General features: G+C 43.3%; 1 protein-coding gene across 4 annotated transcripts in view; it reads right to left on the bottom strand.

The window, feature by feature from the left end:
• The window catches only part of VRK1 (VRK serine/threonine kinase 1), a 76844-nt gene that overhangs the window by 5133 nt on the left and 46149 nt on the right, over positions 1-25562 (bottom strand). For all 4 annotated transcript variants that reach the window (XM_058740248.1, XM_058740250.1, XM_058740249.1 and 1 more), the window contains exons 4-11: positions 24040-24109; positions 22874-22961; positions 18931-19039; positions 18720-18812; positions 16555-16687; positions 15630-15750; positions 15278-15336; positions 11066-11244 (exon numbers count right to left, since the gene is read on the bottom strand). In XM_058740248.1, coding sequence (XP_058596231.1) covers positions 11066-11244; positions 15278-15336; positions 15630-15750; positions 16555-16687; positions 18720-18812; positions 18931-19039; positions 22874-22961; positions 24040-24109 — 852 coding nt within the window. The remainder of the gene's footprint in view (positions 1-11065; positions 11245-15277; positions 15337-15629; positions 15751-16554; positions 16688-18719; positions 18813-18930; positions 19040-22873; positions 22962-24039; positions 24110-25562) is intronic.

Here is a 25562-nt window from a genome sequence, read left to right as displayed (position 1 = left end):
GGTCAAAGAAGTAAACACACGAACCTACCATAAAACCACCACATATGCGAATCTATCCAGGTGTGGGCGTATCAAAACAAGCAGAAGACCGTTCACAATGTCAGGGTGGTGGCCGCCCCTAAGGGAAGGGGCTGGGGATGGCAGCCAGTGGGGTGAAGAGAATCTTCAAGGATACACTTAGTCTAAATGTGAGCTGATTGGTTACCGCCACCTCTAACTTTTTATGCTTCTTCAGAATCATCTACCACTGAAAGCCTCACCATCGGGATCGATAATACGGAAACTCTCTCCTAAAGCAAAGCGTTTAACAAAACGGGTATCACCACTCGGGCCAACGATACTTATTCTCCCCGTTTCACAGTGTGTGTTGTGTCTGCGGTGGGGGAGCAGGGGGTAATCTCTCTACCTGATCAGTGGGAAAATCCACACCTTGTCCATATAGTATGGATCACTGGTTATATCCTACAAATCGGTGGTAAAAGTCTACTTTAATGACAAACTTCCAGTAAATGTATTCTTTTGGCACACTTTTTATTAAAAGGTTAAGAGGGCATAAACCTACCTGTAAAGGAGGAGTCTGAAGAGGAAGTACACGGCTCTCCTAAAACCGCAAAAGCAGGTTGGCTTTTCTACCCTTCCCTCAGGCCTTTCCAACTTTCTATTTATTTTTCTAGTTGAGGGCTACTTAAAAGTTAAGGCTCGTATTCTGCCACCGGCCCGTCTTCCCAAGTGTTCATTCAATCTCTTTTTATTATTTTCGATCACTTTTCTAACTAGTTCAGTCCTGTGTGAAGTTTTTAAATTACTGAACATGTCTACAAACGGAAGACCTTAGTAATAACTTTACAACTTTGTATTTCTCGTATACCTTTATCCCAATTTAAATGTGTTAAAATCCAAATGACTACTCAAAGCTTCCCTCGGTTGCCTGGATTTCATTTAGGAAATCCCCTCATTTGTCCCCGATTTCAGATTCACAACGCATCGGAATGTCCTCGCTTGTATTTTGTAGCAATTCATGTGAAGTTAAACTTCACCTGAGCATTTCCCTTGCCGCAGGCCATTCTGCACTCTGCTCTCTCGCCTGATGGCAACCGCGGGTTCCGTTCCACAGAGAACGACGCGGGAAAAGCTCGACTCGACTCAAACTACATTATCTTAAAACCCCCGAATGGTCAGAACTGTTATTATGCACGTATTACGAACAATCCCGCTGTTTCAAAATATTCTTAAGGTGGCCGTGGGAAGATCGGGACTCAGATATACCCACCATGTTCCTAAAGCAAACGCTTCACGTGCACAAAAAGAACTTGACGGCACCTTAAGAAACTTGAAAAGGCGTTCATTTAGCAGATCTGTATAGGGAGGTATTGCCTCTCAAAAATAGCTGTGAGAGTGGCTGTAACTTCATATAACTGATGAGAGAAGGGGAGAGTGCCTTACATCTTTCTTTTCCAAAGTGTTGCTTCATGATTACCATCTAAACCCTGCTGGGCTGAACAGATTGGTTCGATAATTACATACAATAACTGCAGTGGGCAGGTAACCCTCAGCTGGCACAGGGCAGCTCCCCTGTGAGAACTTCCATATGCAAACTGCACTGATGGAGTGCATTAGGTACATCTTTCCTGCCGGTGCACAGGCCTGATTAACGCCAGCCAAGACTCCAAGGTTAGCATGTCAGCAGATTTGTGATGCATTAGGCAGGAATAAACACAGACACTTTTGTTCGTTCGGACCAAAATTAAGGAGGAATATTTCACTACTCTATTGCTTTCCATACGGGAAAGAATGCATTTTCCGATCTTGAGGGGGCAGTTTTTTAAATGCTCATTACAAAGGGGGCTATCCAATACATTCTAAAGAACCTAGTGTGTTCATCTTGTTTTCAAGCTTATTTAATAAAAATAAATAAATAAATAAATAAATAAATAAATAAAAAGAGCTTCCTTAATCCCCATGCAGGTAAATGACACAGGAATGAAAACCAGCCAGTATTCAAGCAAAAACAAACCACCCGTGTTGTCAGCATCATGCAGCAGGTACAACACTGAATCTCAGGTGGGTATCTCCAGCCCAACTTTTCTGAGAATGTATTTAGTTTTGACAGAAAGGACCAATGGTCACAGGAAAAGACCAATTTAAAAAAACAAAACACAAACAAACAAACAAAAACCCTTCCAGTTTAATAGCATGTAAGTTAGTGTGTCATTTCTACAAGACAACGAGTAAAATTCCAAACAATTCACTGGCAGCTTCTTTCTCCCGACGGTCTCCAAATGCTTCATTTCATTATTTGTCAACATCCTGGGCTTCAGATAGTGTGTATTTTGGTTCTCTTTGAACAGAAAACGGCTTCACAAAGGCACCACACTAATCTCTGATTCTGTCATATTCCACACCAGGTCCCACAAAGTGCCTTTGCATTTATAAACGAAATCAAAATATTGTACGACACACAAGAATAACTTATAAACTCAGAACAGAGTTTTCTTTTAATTCAGCACAGCTAAAATATCTGCAGAAAATTAGGTTTATTTCAAAGGGCATTAGCGTATGTGTTACACATTGTATTTTTGAAGTGTTCAGATATGCTAGGCTAAAATTTAGTTAATTAGCAGCTTCTCACTTCCAGCTTAGAAACAGGGAGACAAATCAGCTAGATGCATTTGGACTGATAATTTACTAATAGTCTAAACACTGACTAGAGACCAGTCAGAGACTTAAAGCTGTTTTAACGGGGCAAAGAATTAAAATCTTCTGAGGCAAAAACCAAAGACCTGTTCATTCTCTGCTTCCCAGGTCAGAGACCAAAAGATCACCTCTAGACCCTTTCAACAGCCTCTGGGAAAAGCCAAGCAGATGTCTGGCTATAGCAAAGGAGAGGAGGTTCCGGGCCTGTGGCTGGTTTTTCCTCCTCATTACAAAAATCACACATGTTTATTATAGAGACTTAGCGGATACAGCCTTTGGAACCGTGCATGTGTCAATGAACAAAGAATTCTAAATACAAATAGGTGACTGTACTAATCAGTCCATCTTACTTCGTTCATTTGGTTGAGGCCACCTAAAGTCACCATGCAGTTAGACACAGTTTATAAATTACTCCTCCATACGTTAACAGCAACCAGAAAAACAGGCTGTTACTCAACAGTAACTAAAAAAGATCGAATGGATCTTCTGCGAAGGTGAAGCAGACGCGACTGGGGGCTTCAGTTAAAATTCACGATGCAGACAAAACACTGAGGCTGGGGAGGGCACAAGGCCAAGGGAACTGTGGGGTGTTTCCCAGCTGGGGGTGGGGAAAGACCAGAACTCGGAGCTCTTTGTTTTTACAGGGTTTCCATCTCGGGGCTGCGCCGCCCCACTCACCCTGGGCAGGAGGCGGCAACTCCCGGTTGCTTTGCCTCCACATTGACGTGTCCCTTCCTAAAGGGGTCAAGCCCACGGAGCGGTGCGCCTGGCGAAGCCCAGCGCTCTTCGCCTGCGCGCTGTCGGTGAGCCCCGTGTGGCACTGTACGTGGACACATGTGCGGGTCTGCACCTGTCCGGCAACCGTCCACCTAGCGCCGTGACGATAAAGAGCTGACTTCCTATCATACTCCAAACCCTGTGCAAACTGTGTGACGTTGAAGTGGACATCCAGCAAGTACAGATGTATTTTGAGGAAAAGCAGGAAAAGGTCAGACGTAATTGGAAAAAGAAGAAATGAAAAGTGGGTCAGGAAGCGAGTAAGGGACTTAAAAAGAGGGGCAGATTCATTTGAAGAATAATCTAAAGCTATTCTGCTAGAATGCATTAAAGTGATTTATTGTTTTAAACGAGTTCCAGTGATAAAGGCTGTCACAAGAATCGCGAACATCACCATTTCCTTCTGCGGTAACTCCGGCCTCCGTGTTACTGGGGGCGGAGAACCCACCACACATTGACCGAGCACCTACCGTGTGCCCGCAACTGTTAACAGGCTTCGCTCTCAGGTTGAAAAAGACATGCTAACAAACAGATGAAAGCAAAAGACTAATTTCAGCTTCTAGAAAACCATTAAGCACACGCAAGTGAAATTTCTAAAACCGTACGTATGGAAGTCCTATCAAATCACTGTAGAGGTCTGTAAGTTGTCTCAAGTCCAACGTGACCCCCCGTGCGCGTAATGTCATTCTATGAAGGATCAATCCGTACACAAACGGGACACATGCACTGCAGCAGGATCCTCGCACAGAGAGTCGTGACACCGCGGCGATTCTTTCCAGGAAGCAACTTCATTTGTGCTGGCCCCGCTCGGGTGGGTTCGTACCTGGAGAACTGAGCCCCGAGCGCCACGCGGTGTAGATTTTCATACACTTCCACTTTTTTGTCTCTCACACACAGCAACACACAAATATGCAGTCTGATGGGGCGGTCTCACATTACAAGGTCGTGAGGGATGTTGTCACGTACGCGTATAGCCAGGATGCCTTGAGGTTTTTGTTTTCGGGGTTTTTTTCCCCCTCTCCTTAGGGAGGGGGCCCTACCACAACATGACTTCATTTTATTCGTTGTTGTTATCTGCTTCCATTTATGTGTCCCGTCTACATGTTTAGTTATCTACTCTGGACGTAGGAAGAGGAAGTACAACTCCAGTAAATTTTGCTGATTTTAACAGGTCTGGGGGACTGGGTTTAACAAAAGAAAATGTTTCAATATAGGATTTCCCATGAGGAATGAAGGATTCCCTGTTATCAGCTGAAAATGAACTAATGACACACAGTGTACAGAAACAAACAAAGAAAAAACCAAAAACTAAAATCTCCAGTGACCGTAACATGGGAGACGGTCTGCAAGGAGCTGAGAGTGAAACACGCTTGGTTTACTCTTGTGGGGGGAGGACATAGATTCGGGTTACCTTGAAACGTTCACACACACACACACGTTAAAAATAGATGTCTTAAACACCTAAGTGTTTAAAAGTAAGGGGGGGAGGGATATTTGATGGACAATATTTCAACCTCCTTCCACCCAAACTCTAAAGCAATGAACACAAAGGACAGTTAAGAACTATTTCAGCAACGGACAGTGACAGTGCCTCACACCATAACCTTTGGGAAGTGGTGGCCAAGAACAGTCAGACACTTCTAGAAAGCAACATGAGGCTCCTACCCAATGCTGGACCACACTGGAGAAAGATCATGAGGGAACACCATTCAGGAATCTTTTGACACTGACGTCCAATTTACAAAATATAAATAGGAAGCTTGGAAAGGAAGACTCGAACAGCCCCCGAAAGAGACCTTCCCTACTCCCACAGTGCCTCATCAAAAGCTGGATCCGCAATTCTGTTTCTCCCCTGGCTGAGAAGAAGCCTGGAGAAAGAGGGCAGAACAACCACAGTCATTCAGGACAAATTATTTTCAACAGTAAACATGATTTACCAAAATAGATGACTAAAGAGAAAACAAGTAAATGAGAGCAAAAGCCATGGAGAAGAACCCCCAATGAGGCTTCTCTCACTGTGAATTCAGATTTTACCAAATGTTTGCCTCTTCTGGCTAGGAAGAGAATGGAACAACTACTGAGGAGAGATGATTTGGCCCACTGTACCAGCTGAGCTTGGCTCTCCAGGTCCTCCCCAAGTATGAGCTGCAGGCAGAGAAAGTCCCTTTATAATACAGGGTATACCATATTCATGGAACAAAAAGGAATATTGTGAAGATGTCAATTGTTCCCAAAGTGATAGGGTCAACACATTCTCAATCAAAATCCCAGAAGTATTTTTGTAAAAATTACTAAACGGATTATAAAATTTATGTAAAGCCAAGGCACCAAGAATAGCTAAGACAAAGAGAAGAACAAAGTTGGAGGGCTTACACCATGAGATACCATTATGAAGCCAGTAGTTCAAACAGTGTGGCCAGGCAAAGATAAGTAGGCCAATGGTATAGAATAGGATCAAAACACAGATGTGCAGACCCAAACACATATGGTTTGAAAGCCTGCTACATGCTGTGGGGACATTATAGTCTTCAATAAATGGTTCAAATCAACGAATAATCCACAGGAGGTAAATAAACATGGACTCATACCATGCACAAAATCAGCTGCTGGTAAATCGTAGACCTAAATGCAAAAGATAAAATTTCTTGACAATGACCGAATATCTTCACGATCTTGGTAGACAAAATGTTCCCAAAACAGAATACAAAAAGTACTAACCATAAACAAAAAGACTGATTAATTAGGCTTCATTAAAATGAAGGACTTCGGCCATCAAGAGATACCATAGTGACAGAATGAAAAGATAAACTACCAATCGTAAAAAACAAACAAACGAACAAACAAAAAATGTGTAATACACAGACTGCATATATACGAAGTAGTCAGGTCTGGCAAATCAAAAGAAAGCTGACAATCACCTCCCCTCCCCCCTACCCCGCCACTTTTTCATGGACAAAAGATTTGAAATGCACCTCACAGCAAAAGGACAATGGAGACTGACGGGCATGGGAAAAGGTGTTCCAAATCAATACTCTCAAGGAGATTAAATTAAAACCACAGAGAAATACCAGCACACATCTACCAAAATAGATAAAAATTAAATATAAGGCAAGAAATAGTGTTGGTGAGTGCTGGTGAGCAGGCTCTCACAGGCTGCTGGTGGGGAGCATAAATTGGACAGTTGCTGGGGGAAACTGCCTGGCATCAGCACTGAAGCTACACGTTAAGTAAGCCCTCTACCCCGTAACTCCACTATGTATATACCCCGCCGGAAATCAATGCACTGACTTCCCAAAAGAAGCTAAAAGAATGTTCTTAACCGGCATTCTCCCAAGTGCCAAAAACTGGAAACAGTGCACGCGTCCATCACTAGAAGGGATAAACGAATTACGATGCAGTCATATAATGCAGCGCTCAGTACACAGTAACGAAAAATAAACGACTCCGGCTGCATGCAACAGCATGGAAATTCAGACATACAATGATATGATCGACACAAAAGGGTACATGTCGTATGGTGCCGTTACTGCAAATTTTCCTTAAAGGGCAAAAGCAATGTATGGTGTTGTAAGTCAAAATACTGGTTACTTTTTTTTTTTTTTAATTTGTTAATCTGTATTTATTTTTGAGAGAGAGACAGAGTGCGAGTAGGGGAGGAACAGAGAGAGGGGGAGACACAGAATCCAAAACAGGCTCCAGGCTCTGAGCCGTCAGCACAGACAGAGCCTGACGCGGGGCTCGAACTCATGAACTGTGAGATCGTGACCTGAGCTGAAGTCGGCCGCTCAACCGACTGAGCCACCCAGGTGCCCCCTGGTTACTCTTAATGAAGGAATAATGGCTGAGAGGAAGGCATGAGAGAGGTTTCTGGGGTTCAAGTAATGATCCAGACCTCCATCTGGGGGATGTTTAAATGTATATGTTCACTTTGTAAAGTTCAAATTCCACACTTATTTGTGCATTTTTCTGTACACACACCATGATCTCACTTAAAAATATAGGGCAAAAAAAGTTCCTTGACAAAACCCAGACAAGTAAGACAAGATTAAACTACAGAGCTCAAGCAGCTAAGGAAGAGAATCATTAGTCAACACTGAATCCGCTGACCTAGAGAACTGTGGCTAAACCACCAAGTGAAACACAAAGAAATGTATCAACTTCAACAACCTAAATTTATGTAAAGAAAACACACTTTCTACCACGCAGCATGCTCAACCAGCTAGACAGACGTTCACCAAATTCAGAGGGTTTATCTGGGGCGATCTGACTGAAACTACGGGCTAATAAATTTACTACTACACGGGGGGCAGTCACCTCAAGAGACAGGAAGGTGGCCACCAGAGCGGAAAGCCTTTACCCTTACTCAACTCTTTGCACCATGTTCCAGGCTGAGTGCCAGCAGGGATTCATTTCACCACGGTTAATGGTTTTTCAGAGAAACTCTAGGAAGGCCAACTAGCATAATATAACTTACCAAAAAAAAACTAGAATATATGGGAGTGGAAAGAAGGCTACGTACACATCATTCACAGGAAACAAGAGTATACACTGCCTGCAAATTGCAGGGCCACACGTTAGGCCTACTCACTGAATCTCCAGGGATGAGACTCAAGAAACTCTGACGAGCAGCCCTGTTGTTGGCTTGGGCAAGCAACTTAATCAAGGCCATGCAAGAGAATAGCTAGTGGAGGTATTACCTTCCTTTTAACTTGCTGAGTTCCTTCCAGTAAATGAAGCTGTTCTGAACCCAGATGGGACAGGGAGGAATTCTTTAAGGATGGAACCACATGCTATTGGTCTTTATAGCCCCAGGGACCTAGCCTAGACCAGGTGCATAAATTAGACTTTTATATCGCTGAATGTTGGTTTAAGAGAACACAATGAATCCAGTAACTGCTGGAACTACTGCCCGCTTCTCAAGTGTTCAGTTCTAATCAACGAGGAAAATCTTTGGCTGTGTACTTCCTAAAGGTAGAGCGGTACTTAGTTTTTTTCAGCTTCGGCTGTAGGTTATCCCCAAATCCTGTGCTTTAAATAAAACTCTCTGGCTACTGAGGCTGAAAACATTTTCAAGTGGGTAAATTCATACTTCACTCTAGTTTCCAAATGTGCTGCACCACAACCAAGCACCATTATAAAAAAAAGGATAGAGACCTTGCTTCATTCCGCTGCAGATCAATTCTCGTAGGTTTCTGCCGTAATGGACAACTCTTGGGAACAGAGAAATAGACACTGAATTGATTAAACCTTTCCCTTTCCAAAAGAGAGTTGAGTGTCATAAATACAAAGAACATATACCTTAAAAAAAGTTTTAAGAGATTATGACAAAGGGAAAGGAAAAAAATATATACTAATTGCAAGGTTAAACATAATTTCTATGATTGAGCATCATAATTAGCTCTGAGCTTCCTAGTAGCCGGAGCAAAATAATGACATCTTGATTATATACCCTTTGCTAAAAAAGAGATGGACCATTAATTTGTCAAAGGAAAACTTGCCAGTCAGTGCAGCTCTGCCCTTATCTGCTCTAGATGTGGGCTATTTACAATTTATTTGAAGAAAATGTTCTCGGGCTTAAAAAAAACAGTCTGGACCGACTCTTCCGCGTTACAAAAAAAGACAAAAGGCCAACAAAGTTAACAACTCACCTACAGTAACATGGCCATCAAAGTGTTTCATGATCTCACCTAATCTTAACTGTTATTAACTTTTTTTTAACACAAAGATTAGCCCTGTGTCAGTCAGCCATGAGGGAAGGAGGGAAAAAACAGGAAACTAATAAAGTGGGAAATCTAGTAACTCGCTTGATACTCATTTTTGCCCTCTAAACGAAGCTTTCTTTCTGCAGACAGGGGTTGGCCCAGAGGGAAATCTCCGGCCTTCTGAACTACCCAAGGACGCATGAGGACTGTGACGTCACAGACCCTGGTTCTGCAGAGCACTGACCTACTGGGCTATGAAGTCAGCCAAGCTGCAGAAACCACGTTTTCTCCAGCACGGAAGTCCCAGCAACGGCGCCCTGCAGAGTAAGGGGCTGTGGCACTGGACTAGGTCTCACCACAATCGATCTTTAAGTTCCCAATCGGCAAAAATTTAGAGGAGAACACCACAGACGCTGGCTACGAATATTACCACACAGAAAGTCTGGCCTTGGCAGGCACGTGCAAAGTCCAAATCTGCTGCCTTACTGAACAATTCCACTCGGGCCGCCATTTTATCCCCTGCACTGCAAAGCTGGACGTGGCTTTCCGCACACACACTGGCTGACCACAAAAATGGGGCGATGCCATTAAGACAAAACTTCCAAAAGGAAAAGACATGTGTACGTAGATGCAGCGCATAATTTCAGATCCTGTGGTGAGACTACAAAGAGACCTAATGTTTGCCAAAAGCGTCAAATTCATGATACAATTTCAAAATTCTTATCTCCTTTAGAAGTTAAAAAGAGTTACAAAAATCTTAAGATGGTGTTCCTTATTTAAACCCTTTTTCTCACAGTTTGGAATAAGAAAGAAATGTACTGGAATTTACAGTCAATGACAGTAAAAACAGGCAACGCTACAAAAAAATATTTTTCTGCTAAAAGTACTTTCCCTTTTCTCTTTAAAAGCAGCAAACGCATTTTATTCAATAATTTCAGACTGTAAGGGAAATCACTAAATTAGTCAATAATTTAACGATTAAAAATAACCAAGAAGTTGACGTATACCTGTCAAATCTAAAATTTTTAAGTGATACCAGGAGTTATTTACAGGCCGGCACAACAGTTCACCCATCAAGCCCATTGTTAATAACGCTCTCCAAAAAAATTAAACCTCCTTATATGAAGATACATCGCTTTACATGACGACATTTCTGTAAAAAACAAAATAATGTTCAAATGGTGGGGGCACCTGGGTGGCTCAGTCAGTTAAGTGGCCGACTTTGGCTCAGGTCATGATCTCATGGTTCACGAATTCAAGCCCCGCGTTGGGCTCCGTGCTGACGGCTCGGAACCTGGAGCCTGCTTCGGATTCTGTGGCTCCCTCTCTCTCTGCCCCTCCCCTGCTCGCTCTCTCTCTCTCTCTCTCTCTCTCTCTCAAAAACAAATAAACATGAAAAAATTATTTTAAAAAAACACAAAAAACAAAACAAATGGTGAACACTCCCCATCAGCAAACCAGGAAACTTTCAAACACTACTTTTCAAATAGTAATTTTCGAACCCCGACTTTCAAATGGTGCACTGTGACCACACCAACAAACGAGGAAGAGCTAAGAGCCCAGAGCAACCCTGCCAGGTGGCCTGGGAGGTAAAAAACCCCCCAAACCACGGGCTGAGTGCCCCATTCAAATCCCCCTGCCAGATATCAGTATCCCACATCAGAATCTTGCTAGGAATTTATGAACTTGCCATGGGATAAAGAAACATCCATCCATTTTTCTACAACCGTCTATATATTTTTCTGTCTTATATCACCTTATATGATGGTGATAAATATTTAATTGCCGAGCAGTCTGTTACAATCTTCTTTACTCATTGACTTTCCGAAAATTAGTACTTGCTGCAATTATCATCATAGGAAGCCAAAGGATCACTTAGTAACAAAATTCACCTTTGTTATTGGTTTTGCTCTCAGGCCTCCGTTCTCCACAAGGCCGAGGTCCAGCTTGCCATCATCCTTGCTGCCTATGGCTCTCAGTCCTTGCAGAAGAGTGTCTCGCAAGTTCTGATAAAGAGGTTTCTCGGCGTAGTCCAGTAACTTCACTGTTTCCATGTATTTAGCAATTTCATCTAGAAGAATGACACGATTATTCTGTAATCTTTCAATCAAAATACAACGTACTTAGCTCTCACTTCTAAGAAAATAACTCACGGTTACAGTAGAATTAGACCACATATCTGTATCTGGTTAAAATACGTTTTTTACAATCATTTCTTCAATGGAAAGTACGCTTTCGAAGTCAGGAATCGTCAGGCGAGTCAAATAAAAAACTTATTTTGAGATGTAACGTGAAACACATTTTTGTCATCGTAAGGGACGAAAGATAAAAGACATACTAAAATCTAAACATGCACGAAAACAACCGCCGTCGTCTTAAAGCTACAAAAACAGAACGGGAAAGGGCCTTGGACAGATTATGAAGTAACATGTACCTAAAGATCAGGAATATCACGGCCAATATCTTTTGCCATGGAAGCCATCGGTCCCACAGAAGACAGCTGCATGCTTTGTCTGCGTACGTGAGAAATCAAACGTACCAAGAACAAGCTGAAGAAAGGAGAGGGAAGCAAGGCCTGGTTTTCCCATAAAAGAGAAAAATCAGCTTCTGAAAGACGAAAGGCTTCCTGTGCACTGAGGCAGAAGCGCACCCCCAGAAAGAAATCTTACTAGTCAGGATCAACACCTCTCGGCACCAGAAATCCATCCTGAGGCGACGGACTCGACGCTCCCCCGCCTCTCCCTTCCAGTGCCCTCCAGGAAGCTTGTGCGCTCACTGCCTCACACGCTGGCTCTTAGACCCCTACCTGTCCTCTCCAATCCCAACAGATCCAGACCCAAACTCCTGATCTGCCGCTAAGCCTGCTCCGCAGCCGCCCCCACCCGCCCCCCCCCCCACCCCGTTACTGAGAATGCCAAACTTCCAGCTCCTCGGGACAAAAACCTCTCCCCACACCCCACACCCAGAAAACCAAGAGATCTTGACAGTGCTACACACACATACACACACACCTTCGTTCATGTGAGTATTGACTGGCATTCACTATGGGGCAGGCACAATTCTAGATACTCGGGATACGTGAGGAAAACCGAAGTGAAAATCCCTCCCTTCAACTTTCTTAATCTGACAAAGGGGGTCTCTGGCAAACCTACGGCAAACCTCACTGGGCATGGTCACACAGGGAAATCTTTCCTTCCGAGAGGGGAAAATGTGAAGCATGTTCATGACTCCTGTTCAGTATAATAGCCATGTACGCTTTCAGTCAGGACACGAAGGCAAGAAAAGAAACAGGCATAAAGAGTGGAATGCTTTATTCACAAACACAACAGCGTATGCAGAAAATCCTAAGGAATCTATAAAAAAAAAAAAAACCTAGTGGCACTAATAGGTAAATTTATCAGGGTCACAGGATACAAGGTAAATATAAAAAAAATCGATTTCTATATACTAGCAACGAACAATAGGAAAAATAAGATTTTTAAAAAACTGATCACTTACAACGGCATCAAAAGCTGTCAAATACCTAGCAACATATACAGTGAAGGTGGGTGAGATTTTTGCAGAGAAAATTATAGAACAGTGAGATAAATTAAGTCGGACGAAATTAAGTAGAGGATATACCACATCTGTGGACCGGAAGATCCAATCGTAAAAAGATGTCAGTTAATCTGTAGAGTCAATGCCATACCACTCAAAATTCCAGCAAACTGGAAAGGGAGGGGATGTGTGTGGAATTGACAAGGTGATTCTAAAATGTACACAAAGGGTCAAGGATAGCAAAACACCAGAGTCAAGTTTAAAGAACAATAGTGCTGGAGGACTGAAACCACCAGATAATCAAGACTCAAGATAAGGCCAGATAGAGTAATTATGACAGTACGGCCCAAGAATAGACAAAAGACTAATAAAAAGAAAGGAGTCCAGAAACATCCACAGATCCACAGTTGATTTAAGACAAAGGCAGCACCATAGGGTAAGAGTGGTTTCATCAAGAAAAGCTATTGGGTCAACTGTTTACAAACACAGGGTGGGGAAGAAACGTGGCCTCTCCTCATATAATGCACAATAATCAATTACAGATGGAATATATAACTTTATGTGTAACTGGCAATCTCTAACTGCCAAAAAACTGGAAATAATCCAACATTAGAACAGATAAATGGCGGCATATAAATACAACAATTCTGTTAGAGATGAGAATGAACACATCACTGTTTCCCGTGTGACAACGGGGCCCCGGGAGGATCGAATGCACAGCACAGTGACTGTAGTTAACAACTGGTACCACAGGGGCGCCTGGGGGGCCCAGTCAGTTGAGTGTCTGACTTTGGCTCAGGTCATGATCTCGCGGTCCGTGAGTCTGAGCCCTGCGTCGGGCTCTGTGCTGACGGCTCAGAGCCTGGAGCCTGCTTCAGAGTCTGTGTCTCACTCTCTCTCTGTCCCTCCCCCGATCATGCTCTGTCTCCCTCCCTCATTATCTCTCTCTCTCTCTCTCTCTCTCAAAAAATAAAATAAAATAAAATAAAATAAAATAAAATAAAATAAAATAAAATAAAATAAAATAAAATAAAAAACACTTAATAATTGGTACCATAGACTGGAAAGTGGCTGAGAGTAGATCTTGAGCAGTCTCACCACACACACGGACACACACACACAGACACACACACAGTTAACTGAGGTGATGGAAGTGTTAATTATCTTCGATCTTGTTACTCATTCTACAATATAAACGTATATCGAATCACCACACTGTACACTTTAAATGTATACAATTATATTTGTCAATAAAGTTAAAAAGTAAATAAGTAAAAACATTAAAAGAAAAAAAATCCGTGCAACAATGGGAACGAATTTCACAAATACAATACTGAGTCAAAGAAACGACTCTACCAGAGATACAAGTTAATTGTATCATGAGGGCAGGGATTTTTACCTATGTTGTTCACTCTATGACTCCATTTTTATACAGCTCGAAAATAAATCTTTGGGGTTGGAAGTTAGGCTAGTTATTTATTAGGCCAGAGAGGGGCTCGTGACTGGTAGGAGGCACAAGGAGGGACTCCGAGAAGCCTACAACATTCCATTTCTTGTGTGGCTGGTAAGACTGCAATTTTAAATAGCCTGAGGTCAGGGCAGACTTCCCTGGAAAGGAGACAACTGAGGGAAGACTTGAAAAGACATCTAAAGACATCTAAGTATACGCAAAGTGACCGCCTCTCTCCCACTGCCCCTTCCCCTGCTTGGATTCCTGTGGTAATCACCCAGCCTCAGCCTGCTCCAGCCGAGCCCTGCCTTGCCCCCTTAGCTGTCTATGCTCAGAACAGGAGCTACACAGATTTCCCTTAAAGACAGACACTGATGTCATTCTTCTACTCTAAACCCTACACTCTTGCTCACAGTGAAAGCCAAAGCCCTTCTGATGGCCTAAAAGAATGCATTCCTCAAGTACACCAGGTACTTCTGTTCCTTCTGCCTACAACCCTTCCCTGGGCTTCCTCTAGCTCCCTCCCCTTCTCAGACTGCTCAGATGTCACCTGCTTAGTAAGGCCACCCTGACCACTGCATTTAAAATTTCAACCCTCCTCCCCAACTCGATTCCCCACCCTGTCCCCGCACCTACCAATTCTATTCCCTGCTTTCTCTCTTCCCCCATAGTACTAACCATATAATCTACTGTAAAATACACTCTTGTGTTTACTGTCTCTCTCTCCCAACCACAGCATTAGCTTCATGAAGACAGAAATTTTTAGTTATTTTGTTCACTGGTATATCCCTAGTGCCTAGAATGGTCCCCGGCATACACTAAGGCCTCAATTAAAAAACAAAAACAAACAAACAAACAAAAAAACAACCAGTTGAATTCATGAATGAAATTTGGGACCTTTCCTGAAAGCACTGAATATTAATGTAAGCAAGCTCAGGTACCCACTCAGCCCACCTCTGGAAAGGGAACTGCCGTGTCCGGGATGACAAGAGGCCCCAGCACAATGGCTACACTCAGAAACGCCTAAGCTTTTACATCACGGCATCTTCCGTGGACATCACGGCTCTTCCTCCCAGAAAACAAAACCCCCATGAACATTTAAGAAGTCTTTTCCTACCTGGCTTATTTTTCTCAGGAAAACATTTGTCCATCAAACCTGCAATATTTTCTCGGTATCTGTTAAAAATTAAAGAATGAGTCATTGTTGGAAGCTGTATGCCATGGAAACTTATTAATATTTAATACCAGTAAATAGCACACTAAGCAGCACTGTGTTACATCCTAAATATGCTTACAGACATTCTTCTAAAACAAACTGAACAAAACACCAAAGACCCTTAATATTTAGCAAGTACCTTCTTATTTCCACATTAGTATCAGTTAAAACTATAGTTTCCATTGAGAAATCCTGGCTTAAATACATCTACCTTATCATGATTTTACCCAAAATAATTTAAGTTTTCCTTTACCTAATTTTGGAATCTCTAACATAGTTAGGATCTTTCAAATTATCCTCCCAAGGAAGATGGCCACTAAGCCACTGGATCATGCAATAACCCAGTATTTCCAAATCACCACGTCTTGATGGGGCTACGAATATAAAAGAAGCAGCAGGTTAAGTATACCAAAATAACTTTAATGTATGATTTCAAATATATATAAAGCAGTAAGGTAAAACAGTCAATTGTACAGTCTTGTTTTTCATCCAAACTTATCACTGCATTTAATAAAATACTAAATAACTCTCGGGCAATATGAGAGAAATAATCTACCTCCAGCTAGCAATTTACTTTGAAATCCAAACTGGCAAACTCTAGAATTTCAAACTGAGACTGCTAGTCTAGGAAATAAATTATAAAGCGGTGACACATCTAATACTGCCCTTGGAAAACTTGAAGATCTTAAAACTGCTGTATATGAAGGGGCCCAGAGAACCGGGGGGTTTCAGCTCCTCCCCAGTGCTGGGCGCGGAAAGAAGAAATGCCCGCTGTGGAAACAGGCCAACTTCGTAAGTGACAAAGTAAAGCTTGCCTGCTACAAAGTTGTGGCTGCACGAGGAACTTACAGACTTTTAGGCAGCAGGGGACGGGGGAGAACACCCCACATTCGACTAAGCTAAATAAAACCAAAAAGAAACCGTCGCCGAGCTGACGGAACCGCCTTCACTGCTAAAGCTGAAGTGTTTTTGAAGGACAGAAGGAAAACGGGGGAAGACACGGGAGGCCCAGTTACACAGCTGCAGGAGACCAGCCTCCTCCCGGGTCTTCCCCCACCCCACCTTGCCCCTTGAGGTCTCATTTATTGTATCTACTTATTTATGCAAAATTAAGAACCACGCAGGAGTTCAACCAAAATGCTGGTGGTGCATTTCTTGGTCAAGCGCTGCCGACATACCCACGCCGTTGTGCGCATCGATGCTGGTGAATTCGATCGTGCCATCGTGACATCTTTTGGGGTCTTCTTTGTATTCTTTGTGAGTTCCTTCCGGGCAATACCGGTAAGCAAGGCCATAATCTACCAAGTACACCTATAAACGTCCGAGCACCAAGAAAAGTCAAAGCCAAAATGATTGCACACACACTCCTTTGTGGCCCAGAGACAAAATTCTGTCACTGGATTCATCCGCAAGGCCACACCACTGCGCCCCAAACAAGCGCGAGCCAATAGGCTAACATCAGCAAATACTTAATTCTGAGGGACTTTTTACTTCAAGAAAAACGTGAAATGACCATGTCATTATAGTCCAGAGAACAGGAGCCCACACTATACACACTTTTGGATAAGTATGTTATCCTTGTAATTAATCCTGTCTCCTCGACGTGAGCAAAGCTTATACATTTTACACCTTTTCTTACAGTTGGTCTAACACAGAACTGAGCACAGAGGAAACCACCGAACCTTTAGCTGCAATACAACTGCCCCACACCAGGTCTAAGACTGACTTAGATGACACTCAGTGCGGTAACGATCTTCTATTCCTCTGCTCCTTCACTTACAAAATAATCAAATATCAATTCATTTCATAAAAACATTTCAGCGTACAATAATGACCTGAAGAACTTTGAGATGAGGCTCTTATCTGCATTTAAATATTACACATTAAAGTCAAGTTTCACAATTAAAACCGAATTTTAATATTACAGTGCACCTCTCCGTGGGCACGTACACGTGGGTCTGATGAGCATACAAAGCCAGTACCTTCGGCTCTCTGCTTCTCCACAGCCACATATCATATCTCTAATTGTGGGTAAGTGGCTCCCAAACGTAGGCATTTGATCACAAGAGGAAACGGAAGTAAAAATATGGGGACGGATCTAGCACATACATCGAACACCAGAAAAAGAATCCCATCCAAAGCATATGCCCGAAGGATAACAGAAGTGCAAAAATATTTTCCTATAAACAAAAGGCAGCATGTTTTCGTTAACTGCAAACTGAAATAAGCCGCACTCTCATTTATTACACTGTACAAATCCAGTTCACTTCAATTAATGGAACCCTCATGGTTGAGGTTCTCAGCGATGTTTCGTTTGCTTGCTTGCTTTTAACCTTTTTAAAACATCTAACACAAGACGTCTGGGAATCCCGTGATGGCCCGGAAGAGTTCCCCAATAGCACGCTACGGCGCGGCGACTTCCCTCTGTTATCCGTGCAGAGATCCCTGACCGCCGCCGTCACGGAGACGGAGGACGGGATCAAACACCTGAGACGGTAGAAAATAAAGGGAAGGCCAAGGAAAACGGAAAAATGAAGCAAGAGGAAGTTAAAGACAGGTCCGAGAAAAAGAATACAGTGGAGTACCAACATACACACACGGAAAATATCTAGTCCTTGCTCACGCGCTATCGGGAAGACGCGAGAACACACACGGGACAGATGATGTGCAGTGGCCCAACGATGTCGTGCCAACTAAACCTCACTGGAACCGAAATCGTGGCAACGGCTTGGGGAAAACCACGTAAAGCCCTCTACTCCAGCCAAACTGATCCAAATAAAGGTACAATAACATTAGCTTTTCTCTTTTCCTTAAAAAGTAAAAATTACAAAGTGAATTGTAAGAAACTAAAAAAATGCACACTTGAATTCCAAACACTAAGGGCATACAAATTTAGACAGCTAAGATATTTCTGTAAACCAATTGATTTGAATAATCAACATGTTAAAGACCAAATTTTCCAAGTAACAGAACACTTACATTTGATGGATTTCTTGAACAAAGGAAATAAAAAAAATGACAAAGCAGACAGGCAAACATAATTCATCGGTGCACTATATAATTTTAAGCTTCCACCCCCAAATAGCTATTTGAAATTCATTTTGTATCACAAGCGCTTCTTCTGAATACTATTTAGGACAAAATAGCCAACTTGATAAAGTGCCAACAAATCGCATCAAAAATGTAGAATGTTAACTAGATAAAAGTGTCAAGAAGAAATATTATTATTACCATATCTACTTCAAAAAGTAAAACTTCTGCACAGGTTCAAAAGTTCAAAGCAACCGTATCTGTTTTCAAACAACAGCTTTTAAATAGTAGAAATTAAAGTTAATAAAGCTACCTGGTCAGGATTCCTGTAGCTCAGAAGAAGGTTTGAGGCCTTGATGTCTCCGTGTACATACTCGTGCTCGTGAATGTACTCCAGAATATCCAGCTAAGAAAGCACCATATAGAGTAAGTTAGTGCAGTACCCAACACCGACCAGCAGAGGACCGAGCTTCAACACAACTAGCCTTTACGGGATTAAAACAAGAGGAGTGTAACTCACTTACAATTCTTAAGCTCAGCTGCAAGACAGTTTTCCGAGAAAACCTTTTGGCATTTGCTTCGTATATTTTCTGAAGGTCACTCCCAAAGCGATCCATTATCATAAACCTGTAACTAAAGACAAACAGGGAGAGTCAATGAACGAAACGGAACTCCGGAAAACCTATCCTACAATGACTCCCCTCCTTTCAGAGTGATTTCTTCAAGGCAACGTTCGGTAAGGAAGCAGAATGAAGAGGGAAGAGAGGAAAAAGAAGGAAAGAAAGAAAGACATTTGAAACAATTTCTTCCAACTAGAAATCTCCGGAGTTGGGAGTGCTTCGCCGTCTGCCTTTCACCTTGAAGGCCTCCCCCTGTCTCAGCCAGTAAGCTTCCTGAAGACACTATTCCCCGCAATAGTGTCTGGAGCCCACAGACAGAGTCCAGCAGACTCATTCACAGTGAAGATAAAACAATCTAAGACCAGGATCACTGATTTTTCTCCTACTAAAGTCACCTTATACTTCTAGATAACAGCTTGTTGCCTGTGACTATCGTGTTTTTCTCTATTTTCAGGGCACACTTTAGCAGTACTAACTTCCTACTAAAATCAAGACTATCAGGAGACACCGTAACAACGGCTGAATTCAATAAAACGGCGTAAATGGCGTTAAAGGGCTGTACGTTAAATATTCAAAGGACGAGATTCAGGGAAGAACCACCGCCCTGGGGAAATGAGAAGATTTCTGGCTTTGCCACAAACCCCGCTGTGTCACCCTGGCCAGGTCACACGACCTCTCCAAGCCCCGATTCCCACGGCGTCAAACGAGAGTGGGGCCTCAGGCTTCCCGAGGCCTTTTCTGGCACTCGAATTCTAACATTCAACAGCCTCCAGGGACACTTCCGTGTGTGCCCACTGTGGCTGCAACACCCTGCTCCAGGAACACAGTGCACCTTGTGCTCTAAGGGTCAGCTTTTATCTTCATGAAGTCTCCCGATTCTGCCTCGTCCGGTTAAATCAATACAAACCAAGACCACACTCACAACGTACCTTCCAATGGGAATAAGATGAACGATGACCGTCCCAACGACAGCCGGCGTTCACGGAAGCCTGGTCTGAGCAAGGCACTATTCTGAGTACTTCAGACGGACCAGTGCGTGCCAACCTAACGTCACCCTCGTGAGGCACGGGCTCCTATTCGCCCCATTTTACAGCAGGAGAAAACTGATGCCTGGTAATCTGTCCTCCAGGAAAGGGGGGAGCCACGCTTTGACCTCTACGTGAAACATATCCAAATAAATAAATGTCAGTGGTACCCAAAAATCCCACTTATTTTTAGCTGAGAAGCCTATGACGTATACCTATGACGTCCAGTTCAACAGAGAAGGAGAGCTAACATTAAAAGACAACAGGCCAAAATTACAAAAAGAAAAAAAAAAAAAAATTGGGATTCTATCCACTTTTGAAGTGGAAGAGAATTGGAGATCATCTTGTCTAAACATCTTTTGATAAATACATTAACGTCTACAGAGGTAAAGTGATTTGTCCGAAGTCATGTGATTAGTCAGAGGCAAAATGTATTCATTCGTGCAAGATTTTCCAGGACAATGTGACCTCTAACTTCGTAAAGAAGGAACAGTAATGGGACTTCCTGGTTTCCTCTGTCCACGGGTTCAGAAAGTTGAGGAATGGGACCGGGACACACACACGTTCGTTTTTACGGTAAGTGATGTAATTAGTATAGAATAGCACGTGGGCAACAAACCTCTGCAGACCGTCTAAACGAGGGCTAAAATACAACTTCATTCCACAGGAGACCCATGAAGACACCACTCTGAGCACATCTCTGCCTCTAGTCACAGGCCACTCCACGACCACCGTCAACAACCCCCCCTCACCGCCTCACTGTTTCTAAATTACACACGTCAACCGACATTCCCATCACCCGTGTCATTTTATCCGAGTCCCCAGGGAAGTGCACGTTGATGGTTTCACCTTGCACAAGTTACTTAGAAACTACGCTCATGTGACTCCTCAGGGGTAGACGCAACCTTGCGGAAGGTGGCGAAGGTTCCCAGGCTGCCACGCTCCTCCTCCCTCCTCCCCCGGGTTTTCATTACCGGGGTGAGGCTCTTTCTCCCTTGCGCACGCTCGCCCTGCTCCCTGTTAGACATCCACGGCCACCACGTGCCACAGAGCAGGCCGGAAACCACCCTCGACCCCATTCATGTTACTCTCCTGCTGGAGACACCAGCCTGCCCTCCGACGGTTTTCTACATCGGCAGTTCTTAACGTTTAAGGGAACGAAGACCCCTCTGGGAGTAAAAGCTAACGCAGTATTTTAACATATATTCCAACTGCTTTATGTCACCCTGATTAAGTGGGTAGCTGTTATTCAATTTCACAGGGGAGGAAATGGAGGCCAGAAGGAACAACTTACCAGTCACACACATTTTAAGGAGCAAAACACAGATCTGGAAACCCAACAGACTGGCTCCAGAATCCTTGCTCTACGTGCTATTTCTACAGAAATTTTCACAAAAACTCTAGACACCTGTCCCAGCAACACCGTATAGAACAGAACGCTATCATTTCAAGAAGTTCACACACTCCCTAAGAGATACGTGGATCCCAGGATAAGAACTTCCAAGTAAAACTCAGCACTGGCCGCCCACCCCACAACTACCTCTCCTCCCCGTCCTTCCCAGAAGAGCACCCATTTGGTCCAGGCATTCCATCCTCTTCCACATGGCCACGTGCTTCACCCCACCAATCATGGCAATCACTCTGCCCTTGCCAGTGACCCGCTTAAGAATGAGCACTGATAGGGGACGCCTGGGTGGCTCAGTCGGTTAAGCGCCCAACTTCAGCCCAGGTCATGATCCCGCGGTTCGTGGGTTCGAGCCCCGCGTCGGGCTCTGTGCTGACAGCTCACAGCCTGGAGCCTGCTTGGGATTCTGTGTCTCCCTCTCTCTCTCTCTGCCCCTCCCCGCCTCCCCGCCTCTCTCTCTCTCTCAAAAATAAACATTCAAAAAATCATAAAAATATCAAAGAATGGGCACTGATAAAACCCTGACCAAGAGAACATGAGAGAAAGGGAGATTGCCCCGCCATGAAAGTGAAACACACAACACACAACAAGCAATACCTCCTTCTGCTCTTGGCGGCTGTGTCCGCATGCGATGCCTAGAAATGGGGCAGCCACCCTGAGGCCACACGATGGAGAATTAATACAGAACAAGTTCAAGGGCTTCCCCTTCGGGCCAAAGTGCAAGATAAAGGCAGCTGGGCTCCTAATGATCACTGAAGGGAGCGGAGTCAAAGCTGCCCTTTGCGTGTAGCTGAAAGCACCATTACCAACCTACCCCCAGGTCCACAGTAAGCTGCCAGCCTTACTCTCTGAAGTTCCACTCACTCGCTCAAATATTTCTGAAATGTCAATTATGCACCCAATGGGAGGTTTTCTCCAACTCAGCTGTGCTGACAACATCCTCTCCCTTCTTGGAACTCCTGAGACACGAACAAACCAGTCACGCGGCTTAGCACACGGCCGCTATAATTGCTTCACACCAGTTTGTTTTTCTCACCGGCTAGGCTGAAATTTCATAAAGAGGAGGACGCTGCTGCGAGCAGACCGGACATCTAGTATGAAATACCGAACCGGAACCTGAAGGCTCCCTGTTGTCACATCAATCGCATGGAGTTTTGTGCCTGCTTGCTGGTTTACGTGTCAGGGGAGAAAACGCACGGGGTGCATCTGCCCGGTTCCCACTCATCGGCCGGGTTCCGGGCACTTGCTAGAGCTCCGCACAAACCCTCCAGACCAGAGGTGCCGCAGTGTTCCTCTCTGTCAAGTGTGTGCCACGCGGCCCAGACGAAGGCCCAGCGGTACCTGCACGTGCTCGCTAAACAGTGAACAGCGAGTGCTTAGAACAGAGGGAAGAGAAACAGAACATGCATATGTTTACCTCTTTCCATTTTTATCATGTAGACCAGACCCCCAGTACTTAGGAACACCCAGGTACTTCAGTTTATGGGTACGAATCCACTTCTGAACTACAAGTTAGGGAAAAAAAAAAAAAAAGCTTGTGATTTCACTTGTTTTATGTATTTTTTTAAATCATTAAGAGAACATACTCACACGTGCATTAAGATTGCACCTTTTTCCATAAAAAAAGGTGAACATTATGATCAGCAAATAACAAGTACCTTACAATCAAAGCATTTTTATTAACCCACCAAATTTTGTCATCCTGCTCTAAACATCATCTTTAAAATGAAAAATCTGGGGTGCCTGGCTGGCCCAGTCGGTTAAGCACCTGACTCGATTTCGGCTCAGGTCATAATCTCATGATCATGAGATCAGCCCCCACGACGGGCTCCAGCCTGCGCGCCTGCTTAAAACCGTCTCTCTCCCTCTGCCCCTCCCCGGTCGCGCAGGCACACGCACCTGCACACACGCTGTCTTTCAGGGGGGAAAAAAACTGAAAATCTGTGGGAGGCATTTAAAGAAAGAAAATCAAACCACAGCACTGCAGTTGTAGTCACCAACTCTAATTATGTAAATGTTTACCCTCTGCTCCAGAAAGACTCACATTTTACCCAATCTAGAAGTTGTTCACCTCATTCTAAAAGTCTTCAACTGGGATATCAAGCTGGAGGGGAGGGGAGGAGAAGGGAGGGGAGGGGAGGAGAAGGGAGGGGTGGGGAGGGGTGGCTTGAAGAGGTCCCCCTCTCTTCCTTAACAGTCTCTTCAAGTTCAACAATTATAGCATCCTGCCTCCCTCCCAGGTTATGTTGTCTGCAGTTTAGAAAAAATACTCAAAAAGATTGAGAGATCCTTGAGTGATATACGTGAGTTAGGATTGTATCTCAATTTTTAACAATATTTCCTAAATCATATCATTTATTAACTGTATTCTACATATCAATTTAGGTGAAATCTTATCATAACAAACCCAGGAAGAAATCAGAATTCTTTCCTACAAATCTCATTAAAATGAAATTGATTCATGAAGTAAAAAATAAAAATAACAAGGCATCAAAATATAAGATCCAGTGCCCTGGTTTTGACCTAAAACAACAACCAGGGGTCATTTTAAGAGTGTAAGCAGATGTGTGCTGTACTCCTTACTTTGCTCTGGTTTGGCAGCTCGCTGGTAGAACTTCAGTTCAGTAAAGAGGGGTCCGTTGTCACTGGGCTCCTTAAAACAGAACGGGTAAGTGACACTAACAGTTGTTAACATCAGGGAGTTATTTTCAAAGAAACTTCAAAAAGGACTAAGTCGTTAGCATCAATGAAACTTCAAAAAGGACTAACATCAATTTTTCTTTCCAACGTAATTGTGAACTTAAGGTTGTAATAACTACGTTTAAGTCAAACTCCTCCGAAATGTTCTAGATATTCTAAGAGGCCATGAGTCTTATATTTCTCTCAAGCTACACTTTTGTCAGTGATAAAATGCTCAAAATCAGATACACAGCTCAGTCTTTGCAGAAGTTTATGAAAAATCTTTAAACTCATTTTCATCTTTATTAAGCTTTCTCTTAAAGCAATGATCGGCAACCATGTGAACTGTTTCACCAAGGGGCTACCAGATGCCTCTGAGATCTAATAAAATTTCAATACCCGACTTAACCAATCGGGCAAAATCCTACTCTTTTCCCTGTTTCTCACACAGTTGTATCTAGTTGTGACCTTGTCACAATGAGAATCTTCTGGAACTCCAGAGCGAGCAAGCACAGGCCGTTTAGCTGCATCCCTTCCTTTCTGACACCGATTCCAAACTAAGTGTTTTCCAAACTAAGGAGCCCTACAATTTACTTCCCCCGTGATAATTCAAAGTCAAGAGGAAAATGGGGCTCAGTAATAATCGTGTTTCCACCAACTACACTGGATTACATTCATTTTACATTTTAAGGAATATTAGCCGCGAAAATTATTTGTAAAGGGGTATACACACACACACACACACACACACACACACACACACACACAAAGTATGGACAAACAAGAAATATCAGCCTGTTGAGAGTTTTGCCTTGTGAAATAGCTTTAGAAGGGTAAAAACGATCTTACAATTTTGTGGACTTTTTAAATAGTAAATTATGTCTGAATCAAAACTGGTTAGTATTTCACGTTTCATCATTTCTGTTGGGATTATCTTGTTTATCAAGAATCTGAGAACAATTTTTTAAAGCAGCGAAAACGTCACAGGAGGAAGCTAACTTTTCCAAATCAATTTTAAGGTCGCTTTTCTTTTAGGAAATACGGGAAGAAACTTATTTTGGACAGAACACCCGTATAGCTGGAGTTCAAGGGTCAGCAGAACATTAGAAGAAACGACGATGAGGTCCAAGCCTTTCAGGAATCCCCAGTTCAAGCCCCTATAGGAAGACTAGCCAACGTGCAGAGAGGCCAGGCCCAGTTAAGAATGAGCGAGCGCTCAACAGCAAACAGGCAACATATAACTAACACCTGGCTCGGACACCGAAAATAAACTTGCCTTGTTCCAGGTTAAGTAGACTCTTCAGGCCAGCCTTGGAACAGAGTGGTGCACAAGGATGTGGCATCTCACCACCTTTTACGAAGGGGAAACTAACCAACATCCAAGGTACGAGTCCAGATCCCGAACTTTTGGACTCCGTACCTCAAGT

This window comes from Neofelis nebulosa, chromosome 7 (assembly GCF_028018385.1).
Source record: "Neofelis nebulosa isolate mNeoNeb1 chromosome 7, mNeoNeb1.pri, whole genome shotgun sequence".
NCBI lineage: Eukaryota > Metazoa > Chordata > Mammalia > Carnivora > Felidae > Neofelis > Neofelis nebulosa.
The sequence above is the reverse complement of the archived record's forward strand: the minus strand, read 5'-3'. Positions and strand labels throughout refer to the sequence as shown.